Here is a 24,453-nt window from a genome sequence, read left to right on the forward strand (position 1 = left end):
AGATATAATAATGTGTTTATCATGAGAGATATTTAATTTGTGTATACGATTTACAATCGAGTCGTGACACAAATCGATCATTTGCCGGGCGTGAATATAATAATTTACGACTGTGTATCGCTATGCATATTATCCACTGTGTGTGAGTGTGTAACATTATTTTATAATATCGCGTTATTTAATAATTATTATGGTCAGGGTGCACAAAACGTATTATACGTGCGAGCCGATACGCAAGCAGTTGCGAATTTTCTTTCGATTATTATTTTATCGATTAATTTGAATAAATATATAATAGCACATTATATTAGGTATAATAATGTATACCTAATACGGGGTGATCCGTCTAACGTACTATACTCTATATTAAAAAAAAAAAAAAACACCAATGTTCTTGAAAATATTTATTTCTCATAATCAGGTCTTACCTAGTATACGTATATATATTATAGTGGACCAACATTTTGAGAGGTGTAAACCTGTTAAGTACCGTCACATCACTCTGCTCGCTTAAACCACTTTAAATACTTTCAAGTTTCAACTCAAAAACTATACTAGTCCAAAATTTGATTTTTGTACTTTGAAGTTGGTATTCAAAGAAAATACACTTTGATATAAGGAATAAAGGATTAATTATAGGTACGCATATCAAAAAAAAAAAAAAAAAAAGATAGCGGAAAAATTTGTAAAAAATATAGGTATAAATTCGTTAAATATAATAATCGAATAAAGAACACGTTAAACACGTCAAATGGATCACTATATAGGTATGTATACCTATACAGTAAAACCTCTCTATAACGGACCCTCTATTAAACGGAATCCTATTTATAACGGAAAAATGTTTGGTCCCATGCGATTCCGTTATAGAGAGGTTTCACTGTATTATGTACTTGCCTACCACAATAATATTCAGGATACACTCCTCACTTTGGTATATGCATCAATGACAAATTTCTTCAAGTAGGTGCGTATATTGGGACAAATGACCAACTGAGTTGAGTATAATATATAGGCATAAAATATTATCGTATATAACTGGTAAGTACTATTATGACACTGTGTCTGCGGTCATAATTTTGGCGCGGCAAGTACAAAAACAGTACAACGATCGATATAATTCTATTAAAATATGAAATTTGCGGTAAACGTTTAGTCACGATGATCCTACGTCGCTGCAGAACCCTCACATCCAGTCACCTATACCGCTACCGCGGTACGATCGGGTTTGATGGTTTAGCAACCGCAAAACGCACAATAATAATAACATACCGTTTAAACGTTATTATAACGACACCTAAATTAATATTATGTGTATAATAATATTAAATTAAATTTTGTTCTGGTTAAACTCACTGCAAAACAATCAAATGATAATAATAAAACCACAACCGCTATTGTATATTTGAGTTATAAAAATCGATCTTGTATCATCGTGATTATATAATAACAATATCACGGACTTTGCGTGTCAATTTGTAGATGTATTTTATATACGTATAAAGGGTGGGAGATTTAAAAAATGTCGCAGTGGTTTGCTGTCCCTGACAACGGTAAACGAGGTATATTGCAAGAGTTCATATTATGTGGTCTAATTAATTTGTACGGTGACCGATCCAACGACACAATATAATATACAGCTGACGACAGCGCAGATTATTTGAAAATCGGTCGTGAACTCTGCTCGAGTTCGACTTTCTCACGCGTTTTCTATTTTATCTCCATTTTCATATATTTATAAGTCACGCCAAAGTGAATTGGACGAATCAAAGCGAAAACTGTCCGCAACCGACTTTTTGGTACTAACTATCTACATTTAATATGAATAATGTGAAAAGATTGAAAAAATCTGAGCAAGCCGATCTCTCGTAATATAAACTTTTAACGATTTAAAGACCATTTCAAATTAGTTTTCAGAATCTACGGCGTGATGAAATATTATTATTAATATTAAATTGTGCCTACTCGCGGTTGTTTACGAAGCTTGTCGCTTGTGTCTCTGTTGGGGGTGCCATGTACTGTTTAAACGATTTATAAACACATAGACACACCCGCGCGTGAGTATATATATAAATAAATACGCGTTTTCGACTACAAAACAACGACGGCGGAGAAATGTTTTTCTTGACGTCGGCAAAGGCGTCAGAGGGTCTGTTGTTGTTGATATTATTATTATTATTATTATTGTCCGGTAATGGTCTGCGTTTGTAGTCGGTGTCTGGAACGGGTGAGCGGACGGGCGATTCCCACGGCCAAGTGTGCGATGACAGACGTCACACCCGCCACCGCCGCCTCTACACTCAAGACAGTTTTTCTTCACATTTTCATTCTTTTCCGACTCGTGTTAAATTACAAAGTCTACCTATACTATATATGCGATCGTTGCGTTTTATTTCATTATATTATTACAGTCTATAATATTACGGTCGTACCTACACTTGTTATTATTATTATTATTTTTGTACACACAACCTGTGAGTGGTGCAGTACTGCACCGTTTTATACTACCGTCCACCCCCCTCCCCCCATCCCCTTCACCAATCACGCAACAGCGCTATAGGCTCTCAGACAGACATGTTGATGCATGTTGTACGTGTGCAGTATAGTGTAATAATATCGCAGCCGTCTGCTGCAATGGTGAAAATAAAACGAAAAAGGGAACATAATTTGTGCGCGGATTGGGTGAGTGGGCGGTATGGTAGGGATGGTGGCGGGAGGAGAAGGTTTTGTATACAAAGGTTTTAAACTCCCCGACACATAAATCACGCCCTGCCCACGCCACATCGGACACCGTCGCAATAGTTTGCGTCCGAACGTGGCAGCGATTAAAAACCTCGAGTTTTGCGTCGTGTACTCACAAACATACTATATTAACTATAGGTATACAATATACGATAAGGACCAAATCCACTAGACACATGAGAAACTTAATTTTATTTTAATACAAAAAAAAAAAACAACAATGCAACAAAATCGTATAATTTAATTTAATTAAAAAAAAAAAAAAAAAATGTAAATAATACCTAAACAAAAAATCTCATACCAATGCCCTAGTTGTTGTCGACAAAAAAATACAGACCGAGGCCTGTCGATTTTAAAAACGACCACTTCAAAAACACATTTGCAGCTTTTTTCGTTTGAATATTATACACAATATGTATCATCCTCTTATCACCACCCTGTAGATATGAGCATTTGACAACACAAATGTGTGTAGGCTATTCGGAAAACGAAAGAAACTATTCGTATCGGATATGCCCCATATCACACGATGTTACTGTGCTTTGCAAAACTCCTCATTCCTCCAAGACAATCAAAGCGGAAAACCTTTATTCCGAAACCACAAGATAATAATATAATAATAATAAGAGACGTGGATATAAAAAAATGCTGTGAATCGCAGGACAATAATCAGGACTCTTCCTACCTATATGAACTTGCAGAGACATGACGTCATGATGTAATGAACTCGGTGAAAGAACACATCGTTAACAATATCAAATGGACATCTAGCGCCTGAACAGTGCATTCAGTGGGACCCGATGACGATCCTAAAACGATTAAAACTAAAAACGGCATACCAACAAGAGTTTTGTGATCTAGAGCTGAATACCCATATAATATACGTCTTGCAAAGAGATCAGTACATCGACGTATAATATATTAAATAGTACCAACGGTGAAAGTTGTCGCAATGGAAAAAAAAAAAAATTGACACATCGAAACTTCGAGTTACAGAGGGAATTTAAAACATAAATAAAATTTGAAATAAAAATGTATAATGATTGGGAAAAATGTGTATTTATAAATAATAAACATATTATTAGTATTCGACATTGGACGTATCCGAGTTGGGTCCAAGATAACATTTATGATAAAGGTAAACAACTAATTGGGTCCGTCTATAAAAATGATAACATACTAATTGGGTCCGATTATAAAAACGATAACATACTAATTGGGTCCGATTGTAAAAATTGTTAAATGTTATACAATGTCAGTATAACTTGACATTCCAATCCAGCTGTACACTTGTACCTACTTTCTGTCTGAAATTGGAAATTTTAAAATAATGTTTAGTGAAAAAGGAAAACGCGTGTACGTTACACCTGACGGATTTAAATTTTCATTAGATTTTCACAAGACTCTATCAAACGATGTTGAACGATGACGTTGCGTACAAAAATCTTGTAAGTGTTTTTTTAAATGTAAAAATAATGTAATGACGAGACATTATCGCATAATCACGCATGTACTGAAGAAAGTATATTACTTAGACAGGCGATTAGTAATAGTGCCAAAAGAAAAGGCTTAGAAGATATTTGCGAAAGGCCTTCTAAAATATTGCATCGTGAATTAAAAAATGATGATCTCAATTTAACTCATAATGATTGTAATTTAATTCGAAAAAATATTTATAATGCTAGAAAAGCTATACAACCAAAAATTCCAAAAACTATTGACGATGTTCATAATGTTCTAAATGATTTAAAACTAACAACGAATAGAGACGAACATTTTTTATTAGTTACCTAATGATAAAGTTAGTAATATCACAATATTCTCTACAGTAGAAAACTTAAAATTGTTATGCTCGAAAAATATTATTTATGTAGATGGAACATTCAAAAGTGTTCCAAAGATGTTTACTCAAATGTTTACAATCCACACAATGCATAACAACCTTTACATTCCTTTAATTTTTTGCTTACTCAAAGATAAAAGCACTCAAACATATACACAAACTTTTCAATTATTAGTCGACGAATGTATTAAGATTAATTTAATTTTTAAACCAGAATTCATACATGCAGATTTCGAGAACGCAATTCATTTAGGCGCTCTTTCAACATGGCCAGAAATTACTATTAAGGGCTGTCGGTTTCACATTGCACAAAGCTGGTGGAGAAAAATACAAACTTTAGGACTCAGTAATTAATATAAACAAGATTCTGAACAAGGTAAATACTTGAAATATTTTTTTGAATTACCATTCTTAAAGCCTAAGGAAGTTGCGGATTGTTTTATAGAAGATCTAATGTCTATTCAACCAAATGATCAACGAATACAAGAATTTACGAATTATATATTAAATAATTATGTTGACTCAGAAGCAATTTTTCCCCCTAATATTTGGGCAGACTTCAAATCATCAACAATGAGAACGACAAATGCCTGTGAGTCTTTCCACGCTCATTTCAATTCATAATTGTATTCAGCAAAGCCTAACCTATATCAATTTATCGAAGTCTTGAAAACTGTACAAATCGATAATTCCATAAAAATTAGAAGTGGGCAGAACAAAAGGAAAATTATATTATTAAAAGAAAATTGTATTGAAGAAAAAATGATCGAAAAAATATTGGGTAAAATAAATCGTTTTGAATTCGTAAAAGCCCTTTCGTTTAAATTTTTACCAACCATATGAATATTATAATATTTTTTAACGTTTTATATATTATACCTACTAATATTAACATTTTAAAATTTTTTTGCATCATTGTATAAATAATATTTATCATACATGTGTTCTAACTTATTAGAATTAATTAATTAAATATGAATATTATAATATTTTTTAACGTTTTATATTTTTTATATCTATACTAATATTAACTTTTTAACATTTTTTGCATTATTGTAAAAAAATATTTTTAATCATACCTGTGTTCTAATTTATAGATCACTGACAGTCCTAAGTCTGTAAAAATGAGAAGGAAAATATTTTTTTTTTGCATGGACCCAACTAGTGTAACACCCGAAAAAATCCAGGACCCAACTAATATGTGGTACCTGAAAAACACCGGGACCTAACTAGGTTAAATAAGGGTATTTCGGACCCAACTAGTAAACGCCGTCGACATTTGGGTGAGTATAATACATTGTTTTTTATGAAAGTATTAAGTCCGTCATTTTTGTTCAGTATTATAAGTATTTTTTTATAAATTAAACTATATTTAAAATAATAAGTGCAAAAAAAATGTTGTCAGAAACTCCTAGCTGACTGTTGTTGAACGTATCCTCGAAGTTCATGAATATAATTTTTATCTTGAGCACCGCGTATGAAAGGTTCAACAACAGCAATTTCTTTCCCGTCGATTGTTTCATTAGCAAAATCTGTTTGTAGTAACATTGAGAATATTAGATGTCTTAAAAATGTCTGCATCGGTCAAACTTTTTGACGTACTCAGTGTAGAATCAATATCCAAAAATTCGATCTAGTGAATCGTAACAGGCGGTGGGTACCAGATAATGGCTTCGACTTGTAGAAAAATTCGTCATGTTGAAAATTCGATATACCGAAATAACTTAACACATAAGTCCAATAATGAATGATAGAGACTTGAAAAAAATACGACGTACAGAGACTTCGAGATAGCGATACGTAGTGGCGATGAAATGATTTTATAAACCGTGGGGGGGGGGAGGGTTGCAATCATTCCTCCGTTTGACAATTTGACTTTCATCACATATAGTACAAAAATAATATGACATATGTATGATATAGCTAATATTAGACCGGAACACACAAAAGCACTGAGTCCAGTGCCACTTCCAATCAACGAAAATCGAGACAGTTTGAAAATCCGAACACCCGCGCTATATTCTGCTTTATTGCATGTATACTACACAACTGCAATTATTTTATAATATCATAATTATTATAAGTAACGCACTTAGTGGTTTACAACATAATAATTTATTCATCCATTAGTCAGTCAGTCAGTCGTCGTCGTCCGTATACCTATCCAAAACATTATTAACCATAAATAATATACCTATGACCTATCGCAGGAGTGTTTCGCGAATTTCTAGCTGTCACAATATTGCGGGCCATGTTTCACGCCATACGACTCGGTTAATAATTCAAGATTCGTTGTTTAGTGACGACGACGACTACGACCTTCGTTTTCCGCTCAATATGTATAATTAAACGAACAGATCGGTACGTCACAATATCGTGCACATTCGAATAGATGCGTGGATAAAGTATATATAAAGATATAACCTACACGACTTATAAATTGTACCACTTCGAAGACGGAATCGAAATAATTGGGTACTGCATGTCGCCGTGGCAGCGTTTATTTAAGTCGATTACGCTCGCCCTCGAAGAAGACTGGCTGATTGACCTTTCCAGGCCTACTAATTATTATGTATAGACCGACTTGCATCGCAGCAGGTGCAGTAATGTATGAAATCGTGTATAGTCAGCGGACAAACAGGTGACCATTTTCAGGTGACGTATCGCATCACACATTCACATCACCGATGGCCACAGTTCTACGGGCCACTGTTAAATAACAATTCATTTTTAAACATTTTTCTAATATATTGTGAAATATGAACTCAGAGCCCAGTACAATGGGTTCTTCTGCCCTCCCCCCCCCCACTTGTGGTGGCCATGGATGGCCATGAGGATATCCAGGTTAAGTTAGGTTAGGTTAAGGTTAAATATTATATATAGATTAAATATTATATACATATAATACACACATTTATTAGGTACTTAATGCGGTACTGTATATTTAATCAGTGACAGTAAAGTTGACAATCGTCAAATTGCACGGAAAAGCTGTTTTAATTTGTCTTGTGAAAAACAAAAAACTATCAATACTGTTTTTTTGATGATTAATAGAAACATGCGGGGGATAATAATATTATCGTGCGGATCATGATGAACTGATTCGGAGGAACTGAATTCACCAGTTTCGTCTTCTTCATAAGCTTCATTATTTACAAAAATACCTACACACCTAGTGTTTGTATCTTTTATTAAAACAAAGTTTTTACAACTGGCGTGAATATATTATTTTCACGCATTTACCACGGTATAGTTTAGGTTTGATTATTTTTGAAAGATTATGAAAATACATTACAAGTGCCCACATTATTCGTGATAAATACGATAAATACAGTTATAATAGATTAAACTTCGTTCTAGTCATCTCGAAAGATCCTCACACATTTTTGTTTCTTATTAAGTAGATATTATTATAAAATGTTGATGATACGAATAATCAATTTAAAAAAAATATTTATACAGTGTTGAGTAACAAATACATAATAATATAATCTAGATTCGGATTTATTAGAATATAAAAGCAACACAATCAAAAAAATTATTTAAGATAAACAAAGATTTATATACAATGTCTAAATTTTTGGGATTTTTAATATTTGCACGTAGACGAAAATTGTATTAGTTAAAAAAAAAAAAATTATAATAGTAAAATAGTGATATTAGACTCGTAGTCACATAATAGAATGATATAATCGATTCTGATTTACCCATCGGACCTATAAAAGGATTAGAATATGGACAATATACATAGGCACATGGTGAATACTGTAGATGTATATTGTATAGTTATTTGTTATCAGAAATTTCAATATAGTAACAAATTATGAGATTATCGGATTTATCATCTCAAAGTCACAAATGACACTGAATCGGGGATATAGTTTCAACCAATATTTTTGTTTTGTGAAAGAGAGAAGACAATTGAATTTTTACAACAATGAAAATTGAAAAGTGATTATTCTTTTAAAAATAACTTTATTTATATTATTATAACCTTGACTCACTGAATACACTCCATAAGTAGAATTTTGAAATTTTGCATTGTCGTATTAATAGCGTCTGTAGAAACAACAAGACCATGAAATCATTGGCCTTTCGTTCTTGTTGTTAGATTTTAATCTGTAGTCGTTTATTTAGAAGTGCTAAGGTACAAAATCTGTTATCATTAAAGCACATTTTGTCATTTTTTACAGTATAATATATTATATAACCATCTTAAACGTTATACATATTTTTTTGGTCACAGAAAAATGTATATGGTATAATTTATCATGTTTTTAGGTTTAAGAGGAACACCTTTAATGACGTAATCACTCTGATATTAAGTTATGACGGTTTTGTGGCGTAAAAATGTGAATATCATCACAATGTCATAATCTGTCATACATTTATCTTATAATATTATTCACGTCAGATATTTAAAATTATTTCACGTCTCCTATATATTGTTTTGTGTGAAATGATATATGTAAATGCGACCATCAGCTCTACTAAGTATTTAATCGATATTGGGTGTAGATTAATAATAATTGAGAAGCTAGAGGGTAAATTTGCGGAAACGGCCGGAATTATTGAACCTATTTTTTAAACTTTTGCGTAAACGAGTTAGTCCCCCGATAGTATCGTGATGAATGCGTTCGACGCTATGCAAACGCGCATCGACTCCAAAATATAATGCTCGAAGATTATTTTTAAACAGCAACGACGACGAGGCGAACGCTGCAGCAAGTTTCGTTTAAACTATATTATATAATATATATTTTTCATCTTATACTATGCCTTCTTAATTTATGTTCTATTTTTTCTCTATTTAAGGTCGTTAATTTTTTAAAACGCGAGAGGGAAATCGTTGGCCGTACCTAATACAAACAGAAGACTGCACTGACGCATTTCAATGTCGTACTCAGACACGTAGATAGTACAAATCGTGTAAACGCAAGTATATATAACAGCCATAATGCGTACACATTTATGTAGTGTAAAGAGCAGTGCGCCGGTATATGATGTACAGACGTGTGCAACTCGGCACTTGTATTAAATATATATAGAGTGAGAGCGAGAACACGTGTGTGTATGTGTAAGAGAGAGAGAGAGAGAGTTATGTACTCGGGTGTATATATGTATATATATATATATATATATATATATATATATATATATATATATATATATATATAGTACGCGAAATTCAGTGCTTGGTAATAATTTAACGCGATTACGAGCATCAATAAGTCAACATTTTCTCTGAATCAGCAATAGGATTAACCTGCACGATTAATTATTGCGCCCATTACACAAGCACCTCTGCGTATGTGTGTGTGTGTGCAATGAACCATATTATATTATTATATTGCGATGGCAAGTATACGTACAATATATATATGTGATTCGTGATAGGCATATACGCGGGTATACACGAGGTGGTTAGTTGGTGGTATTTGGTGCAGTGCGTATATACGTGTCATAACATATGCCTATCACTTGTCCACGTACATATATATATAGAATAAAGTGTGTATAGTTTATAATATTGTCTTTAATATATGCATTATTATCAGTGGCACATTTGGGGGGAGGGCGAAAGGGGCAAATGCTCCAAGCGGCAATTTTTTGGGGACTACAAAAGATTTTAACTTTTGTTTACGATGTTCGTGATTTTTTACGTTTTCACACCTTTTCGATATTGTTAAGTATTTAAAAAAGTATATAGTTGAGCATCTATAATCTATAATTAGAACTTAGAACAATTATTCTATATCTAGCCACTATAGTAATACTGAAATAGCCTAATAGGCATATTACATTTTTATTATTCGACAAGATATAATATTTTCGTTCAATGTTATTCAATAACAAAGCCTCACGAGTGCTCGGGACGCGATTGCTGTAGCAGCCGGATACGCAAGAAAATAAAAACAACGTATCTATTGTTAATCAATACAATGTGCATAATATAATACAGACTTGGGGTAAAATACCTTTTAGAATTTTGATGATTTATTATAGTTACGAATGGATACGAGCAGGTGGTGATCCGCCGCCTATAATGCACCTATACAATATAGGTACTGCAGATTTAATATATATCGATCTATAGTGGATTTGCAGAATTAAAACAATAATATGAATTACGCGATTTATACGAATAATAATCATTGTTAAACCACTTAAACCCTTCAGATACGCTCTATAAAACATACATGTTGGACCGAAGTGTTTTGCCGCGGCGGCGTTAGCTCTGCTGCAGTATAACCGTCAAGTATGGGTAAACGTATAAAATACGAATTAATATATGCATAGAATTGTCGCGGTTCACTGACTTTTTCCACGAGAGGAGTTAATTATGACGTGAGTAAGTGTACATAACAAATGCGTCGACATCCTTACAATAAAGCATAAGCTCGATTGGGGAGGTTTTCGGGGGGGGGGGGGGGGGTGAGAGAGGTTAGAATACCCGTACTAGTGCATCACCGACAGTTGATATTTTAAACAAAAAACTGAGGGTCTAAGTCCTTAATGTCACCTATATGCAAGACATTTCGGTAAGGGAGTTCATAATATATAATAAGTGCATCAGCGAAAAATTTACCATACCATACCACGCGGGTCATGTGGGTACCAAGTTGAGTATCACGTAGGGTTACTGGTTACCGTATATACCATGCTCCGTGTAATGCGTATTTTTAAATGTGCTATAAATGAATCTATGGTTTAATCATACAGGTATATTTGTATGACCTGAATCGGAATTATATTTTGCGTATACAATTTGTAAAAAATAAATATTGACTATCGGTCAAAGTTCTTTGCACCACCGTTGTGGAATATAACACGTGGAACTCGCTGTATATATTATTGTAAAACGGACTGAACTAACTATACACCGAGATTCTAATCAGCAATCCATTATATGAATATACATACGAAACAGAGCGGAGGGTAGTATTTTTGGTATGAATTATCGTATTAAAACACGACAACATAATATTTTGGCCAGGAGCAAAGCTGCGGCGTATTGAAACACATTCGTAGGGGGATTTATATAGCGTGTTTTCGAGACTACGGAAATGTCAGCCATCAACGTCCTCGTTCAATATTTCGACTAGTATTCTGACACGATTTATTATTGCATCATTTAAATTTAACGTGACACATTCGCCACGATGTTTCAGAAGTATAATATTTTTCAGTTGCCTACAAAAGTGTCGAAAAAAAAACGACACGAAACGACACATTGAAAAGCATATTATACGGTATATATGTGAAGAAATAAACTAAAATTATAATTATTTAAATATAAATATGATAACTAAACGGTTGCAATAAAAACGTAATAGATAATAATATTCCGATAGAATAAACTTTGACGTACAATTTATACCATATTATCAGTATGGTATTTAAATAGGTACCTACCTAAAAAATTAACGAAAAACCAAACCGACTGAGAAACTCCTGCCTGCTTCCACTATACTTATTTACATATTATGTAATTTGGAAGGAATTTGGTATAATTTGACAGCATAATCATGCAGTGTGGTTATAATTGTTTAATTTTTTGTCAAACCTTATGAGCTCGTCGGAGGGTCTCTAAAGTGCGCGGATGAAGAACAGTTTTTAGATCTATAGCCCCGTAAAAAATAATGCGAACAAGATAATTCCGGGGCCTGTTATGTATCGTCGTGGTTATTTTTGATCTAATTAAATAATATGTCTTAATAACGTCACGAATGTTATACAGTTATTTTTAAATATTTAATAATCATGTAGGGGCTGCAGCTGTAGATGCATTTATTTTAGGAATACGGTTGCACAATTAAACTGTGCACTATCACGTCTAGTGTATTATATTATACAATATGTGGCGTGTCCTGCTTATAGCCCATAAGACCACCATCGGTCGTACGATATTTTCTACGAGGATGACGACGAAAGTGATCTATATAATATGATAGTAGAGAAATATACGCCTAGCCAGATAGAACGCGATTCTCTTGTGGTCATATGAAGCGAAAAATGCTTAATTTAAATCGTTTTCTGACCCGCGACCCACCATTGAATTTTGAATAACAATAATTGGACGAAGCACTGTAGTTCGCAATCGAAAACAGGCGTTTTAGAAAAACGGTCGTATTCAAGTGTGCGAGCGACACAAAACTCGATAAAATTAGAAATTATAATATGATAAAATAATTCGTATACGATTTGAATTTTCATGTCCACTCCTATATGATAATATATTATAATATAATACGTTTTCACGACAAATATAAATAATATAATTGAAATTCGTTTGAAGCCATCACCTTAATAGTTTTTTAAGTTAATATATACTAAACTATATGAGTGTTCAAATAAACATTCCCCGTATAAATAAAATGTATAATATGGGAACTACACGTTTTAAATAATAGATAACACTATAAACGAGTAAATGGTGGTACACAATATTTTTTATTTATTATTGTTTGGCGTATATTAAAGCGGGACTGTGAATTTAACATACTAAAAAACTGAAAAACAACATATGAAAAGCATAATATAACTTATGTGCTAAATATAAGCAAAACATGCGAAAAAATGGAAAAACAATAGTTTTTGATACTGAAAATTTAAAGTTGTAAGTATTATTTTAAACGAACAATCCACAAATTTTCGAATAATTGTTCATATATCAATAGAACTGTTTGTACATAAAATTGCACACGATACTGCCTCATATTATTGGTAATTAATTTCGATCAAACTTTTAATTTCGCAACAAATGAAAAAAAGAAGCCTCGATAAACACATATTTCATTCACACTCTTACACCTAATATTATCTTATATCATATACGGACGATATCGTTCACAGAAGACGGTCTCATATTCATACATATGCGTTGTATATATGTATAGGTAAATAATATATATTTATATAGAAAGAGAGACACACTGCAAACAGAACAACGTCGATCATACACATAATACAATATCGTAATGAAATCAACGACGGTGCGTATATGCACGCGGTTCGGCCTGGTAGGTAGTTCAATTTTTTGTCTGTCGGTATACTATATTAATAAATGTGTTGGTATGTATATATTATATTATTATTATAGATACACGCGCGTCTCACACGATCGTTAAAACAATAATAATACCCAGGTAAAGGTGTATTATGTAGTAATTTAAAAATAGTTTGTACGATTTATGATTCCTATCGCACACGGGGGTTCGGACTTTTTATTTATTTATATTTTTCGATTAACCAAATGGGTGTTTATTTCCTGCTCATGACACGACGATAGCACCGCAGCAGCACCGCGACCGGTGTTCCGACCTAACCGACACATCACGTCGACCTAAGCACATTTCGCTGCTGCTCGATGGGCGGATCCCGGGCACATAATATACGTATATATATATATATATGTATATATCACGATGAGGAGGTAGGTACATAATATATGATGTCGTAAAAATCAATTTGTATCGATCGACTGTACAATATTCGCGTTCGTTTTCGACAAACGTGCGTATCTCGCATATGTTGTATAGTCGTTTCGACATGTCTATATCTGCTGGAGACGGTGGTCGTACGTTGCCGGTTTGAGAGAGGAAGAGAGAGAAAACAAAAATAATCGTTAAACACCGAGAAGAAGTCGAATCTAAATAGGTTTAGTAATATCGCATAGCTATAATTTATATCAATTCAAGCGCGTCAATATATTCTAATATATATATATTAGAATAAACGAGTTGATCCGTGTGAACGTGATGGTGAATAACCACTGGTGATGATAACGAATCGAAAATCGAGAAATCATTAAATAATTATAATATATTTTATTTTGTATACTGCGCATCACGTTAATTATTGTGGATTTTTACAAAATTATAATTATTTTTATTTTAGTATAATCCTTTAATCTTCGTCTGCAGACGTCAGAAATCTGGGAATCAGATGAGTGATGAATATTATAATATTGCCCTTTCTATGACGAAGAACTATAGTTTACATTAAACGTGTGCTTTTTTTTTCAACATTTCCTCATCGTTCGTCACATTCAGTAAAATGTAAGTACGCGCGATGTCTACAGTAACGAAATACGAAATATATATTTTCACGTTATTGGAAGTCGAAAGCATGCCGTCGAAGATTGAAACATCAAAACGTTTGTGAAATCGAATACAGCAGCAAGCAGCAGTCAGGCTTTAATATCGAATTATCATCGATCTGTCACTTTACACCCATTATACTGCCAAAACAGCACGTTCCAGGTTATTAGTCACGTATAGGATATCACTTTTAAACCATTATAATTTATTAGAAAAATTAAAAACGCAACATAACAATACGCATCACCAGGGGCGTATTTAGAAATGTCTTAAGGGGGGGGGGGGCACAAGCAAAAAGTTCAAATTTGCGTACATGGGGCGTAGAGTTGTAAAATTTCTCATATAATAAAAATAAGTATAAAATACGGCGAATGGGGGAGGCACACGGGCCCCATGTGCCCCTCCCTTAAATACGCCTATGAACATCTTTTTTTTTATAATAATTAATCAATAATTAAATTAAATTTATAAATAAATGTACGCGTTGGAAATTGTGTGAAACAGTAGTTTATAATATAATAGCTATTTTATTATTAAATATTATTATTGTATTTTAAATACTCAATCGAGAACGATCAATATTATGTAATAAATTATAAAGCTAGTTTTTTGGGAAAATAATTAACGAACGACAGTGGTACTGATACTTATCGACGTGAAAAAAAATCCAAAACGAGTTTCTCACATGAAAATACCTAGAAACTTGAGAACAACACGTCTTTTTTACCCGTTTACCCGTCTAAATTACATCGGTCACTTGGGCCCCATTTATTATCTCATTCGAGCGAGCGAATGTCTATAAAAACAGATGCAACAGCGACGTGTCGAAATGTTATTTTATCCAAATAATATATATGTAAATTTAGATGTATCACCATGAATATCTAACAATTTTACATTTAAAAATATGTTTTATAATCATCATTTAATATGGCACCTTGAATTATACTACACTGCAATCATTAGTTATAAGCCGTGTTTTTTGGTTAATTTTACTGTTTTCAAGAAGAAACCGTAAGAGACCTTATATACACATCGATTTATATATTTACTCGTGGTATACCTATTATATATATATAATATACTTTACCTATATAAGCTAGGTATACATATAAATTATTGCAGTACCTGCTATAACGTTTTGTATGGGTTTGTATTGGTCGAACTGCATTTATAATTGTTTCGGAAAACGTAAAAGTTGAGTTGAAAAAGATAGTTAATTTTCAAATTTCACTCGTATCGAATATGTTTTCTAATCGGCAATGAAATTTAAATCGTTTATAATTTACTTAAAAATTAAATGATAAATAACATTTTTAAATCATTATTATGTCCGTAATATATTTTGTACGACTATATATATACAATAGCTGAAGTTTGACAAATTGTTCAAGTGTCAAAACATTCAGGTTGACAAGGTTAGAGTTTTTGTTGGACGTTCGTAATGTTCTATAATAACTTCTTTCGTATTTTATAAATTACCAACTATTATGGAGTGTATAACAACAAATAGTATTTTACTATTGTCAAGTAAAAATGTTATAATAATGTAATACAATAACATATAAGTAATTAATTAAAAACAATCAAACTCGTATTGACCAAAAATGTTATAATACGACATTGAAAGTGTAATGAATAAAATTTAAATTTGTTTGTAAAAATGTTTTTTTTTTTAACTTTATGCATGTTCAGCATAGCAAACTATATACTATATTCAATTTTATACTTCAGCCCAGTTAATACTTTGAGTTGGGCATGCCTGTGTCGCCGTTACTATAGTATATCTTTATATCTATAATTCTACTGTACGTGTTTATATGTCACTGAACTCCTCCTAAAGGGCTAGACCGAGAATTACAGAAATCGACAGATCCTTATAGTGCACGGGCTATACATTGATAGCCAAAAACTATGATGGAAATACAATCAATATCACTATTCTAAACGAAATTCCAGGCAACACGACAACGTATACCGGTACATCGATACCTTATAATGAATCAAGACGAAGTTGTCAAATATACGCAACTGGATTTTTAAATCCACTTGATTTGCCAGGCACGCCACCGCACGTTCTAACATTTAAAATTGTCGTGTCCATCATTCTCCTACATCAATCCACCACGACTCAGCAACGGTACCAGGCATTCAGTGAAAAGGTTGATGGACAACATATTGTGGAAGCTACGGTTTTAAACGGAAAGTTTAAAGGCGGAAATGTACTGTTGCCATGCATCCCAACGATTTCAACGGATGTGCCTTTCGAATTCAAACGTACCTATGCAGTTTCCGTGGTGATTCAATTTTGTAATGATTATCAACAAAGCACAAGGACAATCGCCATAAGTGTGTGTACTGAACTCGGAAAATCCACCACGCTTTGGACAGCATATATGTATGTGACGTGATCGCGCGTCGGAAAACCTTTCGATTTATTGGTGTACGCACCAGAGGAAGAAAAAAAAATTGTACATCCAAACGGCATTTCAGTAAAATATCATTCAATTGAATATACTTGAATTGTCTGCAGACTTTTCTCGATAAAACGAATACAATTACATAATGATAAACTAAATTGAATATCGTTGTAAGATTATTAATATTAATATATTTTAACCGGCATCTATCTATCAGTATAAAAATATATATGGCTAGCATAATCATAGGTTACGAATTTTACACACAGTTTGAGACATATATAATAGGTAGAATTTTTAATGGGCTACGAAGTGCACGGGTTCAGATAGTACTATTTATTAATTAATATTATAATATATTAATTTTTTTACTTTGTATACTGCCATATAATAATTCTAGTGTAAAGTTTACGATTGTTTTATATTTTCCATAAATATGCTGGCATAAAGTTTATAGACGCTGAAAATAATGTTTTTGTTAGAATAAAATTTGTGTACAAGTTTTTACTCCGATTAACGGTATGAAAATATAATTGAAAATTGTATACTCGTCGTCGTGCAGATAAAATTATTTTAGTTTTTAAGTCAGCAAACACGCAGTCTTTAAAGTAGGTAGACGAGTAAATTCGTTTTGAAATCTCGCAAGCCGAATAATTAGGTAAGTTGTCAAAAAAGTTACTGTTATTATTTGATTATCAAAAACAGTAGCGACTACTAAGATAAAATGTTATACGTATAATAATATTTAACGTTGTTAAAGGTAAAAGGTTATTTTAATTTCGAATTGATTAAACATAGTAAAATAATAATTAATTACAATTTATTTGTTGTTATATTCGTGTAATACTATATACACTGCGTATTAAATGCGAAAACGAAATAAAATTCAGCGAGTAAATGATATATAAATAACTTCATCATCTTCATATTTTTAAATAATATATACGCGTGTACGTTATTATTTAAAAAAAGTAATATACAAGTGTCTGGTAACAATGTTTTGAAAAATATTAAATTTCCTTATGAATAATAATTTGAAATTATGATTAAAAAATATATTTGTAATAAACATGAAAATGTACGGATTAAATAACTGTCTAGTCGTAAAAGTGACCCCTGTAAATATATGACATTATAGGCGGTAGATTTTGTTACGAATAAAAAAAAAATTGTGTCAATAAAAAATGTTATTGACTCTAGGCTTTTTGGATCAATGTTACTACATATACATATAGATAGTCATCGTTGTAGTCGTAAGTCGTAACTGTCCGAGTCACGAGCACTGACTGCAATTATATGCAAAATATATATTTTTACTTCGTTTCAGGGACGATTCGATTTCGAAACTATTTTAATCGAATAAATAATATTAAAATTCCAGCCAACTACGTCGTCCTCGGAATGATCCGATAAACGGTAGTTATTTTAATCATATAGTCACAATCACTTGTGTTTTCCCTTCCTGTCCGGATCACAGCATTTCGGTGAGAAAAATAATATAGGTGCACAATATTATCATAATGAATGTATGGTACCTACCATGGCATAGGTACATAGGTGCCTACCTAAAAAAAATCCTTCAGACGTTTTTTATTATCTCTCTCTCTCTCTCTATATATATATATATATATAATAGAACAAGACTAAATAATTATCTTAACATGAAATGTATCACAACGATGTATGCGATACGTTTTTTAATCAACCCGAATATCTGATTGATTACACGCGAGTTACACTATCGGGCCGTATGGTCGGGGGAAAAAAAAACTATTTGCACATAATTATATCCGATAAATGTATACTGGACAGTGTTTAGCCAAAAATATAATTTGCAGACACTATAATATATGTATATATGGTGTAGTTGGATGACGTATTACACTACACATTTTAAACATATTGTTTTTAACTATGTATGAAAAACGCATAACATTTTATCATAAGGATTGAGGTTATAATATTAAAAACTAAAACACTAACCTAACCGGATGAAGGGGTGAAATCGAAATTTTCGATATCTAGCAGATCTAGAACGTGGACGTTTTTACAACGAAACGATTTTAAGTGGACAGTATTTTTGTCATTGTAGTTATTTTTTAAATATAATATATTGTGCATAATTATGATGATGCATGTTGCCGTAAATGTATCTAACCACAAGGTAAAGCTAAGTTTTACAAGTTAATGCAAGAACTTATACTGTCTGCAGCGTATTCAGCAAGAGCTGAAAATCATAATTGTATTTGTGGGTTACTAAACTCGTTGTGTACATTCTAAACATAGGACGTACAAATTAAGTTAGCAAAAATTGATTTTTACACAAGTAAAAAAATGAATTGCAAAAAACAAAATTGGATTTTATAATATTATTAAGATACATTATACTGATACCTTGTTATTAGTCATTTAAACGAAAATGTATAGCAGAGGTTGGCTTGTTTAATCGACCATTGAGCTGTGTAATAATCAGCTTTTATACTAACCAAGAATATAATTCTGTTTTAAAATATTTTATTTTTTTTGCATACATTTTTTTTTAAACTAATTAATAATATTGTTGAATTATACATATTTTTTTATAGCACAATCTTTTTCATTTGTTATAAATTAGCTTTTACTAACTCGAATTGTACATCCTATATACATAGCTATAGCATACAACGTGTTCAGTAAAAGCCCGAATACAATTAAATTTTCAGAATTTAGTCAGTGCTAACTGTAAATCATAGCTTTAACTAGTGAAACCTAGTTTCACCTTACCTATTGGTAGGACATTTACAACCACATGTTATTTATTGCTTATGAATGTTTAGAATAAATACTGATTATGAAATAACAATAAGACTGTGTGAAATATCATGTTACCTACTATAGTGACAAGAGCCCGCTATTCTGAATGTTTGTGGTGTTTAATTTATTGTCACGAGTGATTCTTATAAATTATCACACAGATATCGAAAATAAATAATACAATTTACTTTGTTAATAATATCGATAAATATTATCCCAAAAATTTTACCTGTGAAATTTTATCATCACTGATGTTTTATTTTGTGGTTATTATTAATTATAATAAATTATAAATGCATCTAATTATTTACTTTATACTACCTTAGTATCTACTCGTATATTATCAGTCAAATATAAGAACAGATGCAATAATTATAGTTGCATTTTAAAATTTATTACATCAATAAAAAACTTCTAAATTTATAGAAGGCAAAGTATACGAATTTACCAATTTTGTTACCAAATAATATTTTCATAACAAACATACAAGAACAAAGAAATTAAAATTCGGTTTTTTTTAAGAATTAGCTGGTTCAACATTAAATACTCACCCTGTATATATGTGTATTTGCATAATGTGTACGTATACATTATAATATTAAACAGTTAAAATTTTAATGTATTCCCAAGAAAGTTTAATTTCTTCGTATAATTCATAAACGGCCGTACAGTATTAAGTGTTTTAATTAGTTTCAGATCTCTCGAAAGAAACTTGTATAAATATAATTTGCATTTGTGTTTCGAATCATTATTTTATTTTTTTTATTTTAAGACAAATGTATATAAATACATGTATATTCATACAAACACCGCGTTTTATATGAATTGTAAATTAATTAAATCTCTGATAAAGAAAAAAATACGCACCATCATACGTACATAGATACGTATATATTACACGATAAACTGCATTCGTTTTGCCTCCTGTATATATAATAGCAATGTTGTAAAAAAAAAGTTTAATTAATTAAAAAAACGACGATTTTTATCAGACCCTTTGAAACGGTAGATATATACTGCTTGTGCATATACTACTGAAATACATATACTGAAACGTTGTGTTTACAATAACCTATGCCATGATATATGCCCAATCGCGGTATTAACTGATTGATCGTAGGTATTAGTTGTAGACTTAAAAATTTTAATATGATACGCGTATATAACTCGAAAAATTTAAAATTTAAAATCTTTATAATTTAATAATCCTAATAATCCCAGCATATTTTTCTTTAATTAATGGTAATTAAATTAAAACTAAAAATAGAATATACTCTATATTTATTTATTTATTTTTTTAATAAAGAAAAAGGCTTATGTATTATATTATCTTTATCATATTCCCAAAGATTTTCTCCGGTTTTGGATGTAAAATAATCACCCCTGTATGATCACAGTATTTTTCTAATAAACATAATATATTTATATACAGACGTAGCCTACTAACTACTACATTACAAATACTATAATATGTTATATGAAACGTAAAACTTTATTATTAGTAGGTACTGTATAATGTATACTGTCGGTGAGGGTAGAGTGTTATTGTAGGCGCTTGTGAGGAGTGAGTGCGTAGAAAAATAACTAAGTTTATTAGTTGGCTCCGTTTCTGGAAAATTATTTAGAGCTACGCTTTAACACCCCCCCCCCCCTCACCATGGTACACATATCATATACCCACACCTAGCTGAACACACGTACCCTATTCATGAGTAATATTTTTTAAGATATGCTCGTAAATAAGTTGCATACACCTTATACGCATTGTTCTGTACTTCTATATATAACAATAATATATAAAATATAAAATGTATAAATTAATGCGTGTGTGTTTGTGTTTGCAAAAGACGGTCCCTATTTACACTGCCGATGGGCATTTGAGAAAATATAACGTTTTTCACGAAGACCCCAAAATTATAATAATAGTGCACGTTTGCTCGTATACAATAATAGATAATAGACTGCATTGGTATATTTATAATAATACATTCATTATTATACTATTGTAATATCTGTTACATAATAATTACTATCAAGTCACGGGCGTGCGGCACTGTCAAAGGGCCCAAACAGACGACCGGATTTTGCCGTCCGGTTTTTTTTTATATAGAGTTAGATGATGGTAAACAGACAGTGACGTTTTTCGCCGGCCGGTTAGTTCGTTCAGTTCGCCGGCTCCGGCGTACTTTTCGACCGGCGACCGGCCGTCAAAAAACCGGTGGACCCTTGCCGGGTCACAGTAAAATACATATAAAATAATATGAATGAACACACGGCCGACGTTTTGCCGTCCAGTCACCCGAAATCTGTTTCATTTCTTAGATAACATTATTTTCAATCCTTTTTTCTTTTTTAAAAACTGAAGTGCAATTATCGCTAGAGTTTTTGAATCCATTTTTAAAACTTAAACTGAACACGACACACTCTACCAACAGACAGAGCTCGAAAGAAAAAAATATTTACTTTATTTCAAACTCTTAACTAATTTTAAAATTATTCCATATTATATTTGGTGTACTAGGTAGATCATTTCCAAAATGTATCACTGCACAAGTTTAAAATTTAATCGAATATGTACGTATTATAATTTTTCAATAAGTATACTGAAATCGAAAAATATTTTATTAAATTTTTAACTCTACCGGGTTTTTAAAATAATATTATAAATATACCATAATAATAATACTGATTCGCCGGCCGGTGGACACTGGGTATATAATCGACCGGACGGCAGAAACGCCGGCCGGCAAAATCCGGTAATAATTATTTATAATTTAATAATTATTTCCGAAATAAAAAAATAATGTATATAAATAACACAAAGTCGTCTTGAAATACGTTTTGTAGAAAATCTATATGTATATATATATATATATATATATATATATATATATATATAATATAATCATATGATATCTATATATTTATAAATATAATATTTAAAAAACCAATCCTGACTGACTGAAAAAGGAGAATGTGTACAACGTGATAAAAACAATGAAAAACATCTGTTCGAAATGATTTAAAATTATATGTATCAAAATATTAATAATTTTTGAGAATATTATTGTTTGCCTACGTTTAAAAAAATCATCACGATAGATAGATCGAACTCGATGCAGTGGCACTGCATGATAATATTATTATGTATTTGAGAGGAGATCGCGTGTTTCGCTATTTTGCATCCAGTTTGTTTTAATATGTTAACAAAGGATCGGCGGTTTGTTTGTTTATTGTTGTATTATTCTATAAACGAAATCCCGTGATCATGACAAGTCAGACGGCAATCGATTATAAGGGCTGTTTGTATACACTGCAGTATATACGACGTGTTATGCAGATGCAGAATGTTTATAATAAAGTTCTATAAATAATATCACAAATAAATTTGCCTAGGGTGTGTTGCACCCCCCACTCATTCCTCCAAAATGTAACACTCGTAAATTATTATGGATTCTGATTTTTTGACATTAATTGTTGTATCGCCTATATACCTGCATAATTTTGTTGGATACATAGGTATTTAGAATTTTTGGGAAATTTTATACATAATATTATTTTTATCACTGAAGATTTCTAGAAGCATAAAAGTTTTCTGAAAATTTTAATGCATTGAAATCGAAAATTCAACGATCAAGTAGTTCATAAGTTATAATCCTAAATCCTATACTTTATGTATTTAGAATACGAAACATGAATGTCTGAGCATATTATATTGTTGATATTCTGGGTTTAAAATCTATGCGGTTATGTACATAAAGCATCGAATAGATTTCATATTTTGTTTAAGAACTATATCCGGGTTGTGTTAGTATATTTGAATGAATATTATACTAATTCACTAATAGTCGTATAAAATATAATCCCATTATGGTTCAATAACTATATCAATTTACGATATAATTTAATATATTCTATTTATTACATCAGATGGCTCGTATAAAATAAAAAATACTTGAAAACTAAAATATACTCGATCGAGTGCCTATTTCAGTTTGAACAAAAAATAAAAAAATAATGAGGTTCTCTTTTGATTATGAATAATAAACGTTTGCACCATATTATATACACGACTATAAAATACACCCTTATATTACAATATTATAATTATAAATGATTTCCAAGTACTTGGAAACTTGCGGTTTTGAATATAATAATAAACTCGCTTCAAAATAATTTCAAAAATTAAAGCCCATTAATAGACGTGGGTACAACATATACCTATGTTGTGGTATCGGTGGTGAGAATACAGCTTGGCAAATCACCCTATATGTATATTAAAATAAATTATAAACGTGCGGCTTGGCCAAGTACTAACCTTCGGTGCGAATTTGACGTACAAATGGATTTTCGTTTGTAACTTATTGTCAATAGCCGAGTTGTGCGCTTGACACCATATTGACGTGTTGTGGTGTTCCATTTTCGGTATGATTTTCAGAATGGACCTAGTTTTAAACCGTTTACTGTCAGCTGCCATGGCCTCGAAGGACATCTCGACACCTTCCACGATCGCTGTGCCGGAGCCGTCGGTCCACGTGATCTATAACACAAA

The 24,453-nt window shown here is 31.7% G+C and overlaps 1 protein-coding gene across 1 annotated transcript in view; it reads right to left on the reverse strand.

The window, feature by feature from the left end:
- Window positions 1-24,453, reverse strand: part of rst (irregular chiasm C-roughest) — a 266,079-nt gene that overhangs the window by 98,921 nt on the left and 142,705 nt on the right. The window contains exon 4 of the mRNA XM_089215933.1: window positions 24,220-24,441. Coding sequence (XP_089072059.1) covers window positions 24,220-24,441 — 222 coding nt within the window. The remainder of the gene's footprint in view (window positions 1-24,219; window positions 24,442-24,453) is intronic.

This window comes from Diuraphis noxia, unplaced genomic scaffold (genome assembly GCF_037042655.1).
Source record: "Diuraphis noxia isolate RWA-SAM2 unplaced genomic scaffold, SU_Dnox_SAM2 contig0001, whole genome shotgun sequence".
In the NCBI taxonomy this organism is placed as follows: domain Eukaryota; kingdom Metazoa; phylum Arthropoda; class Insecta; order Hemiptera; family Aphididae; genus Diuraphis; species Diuraphis noxia.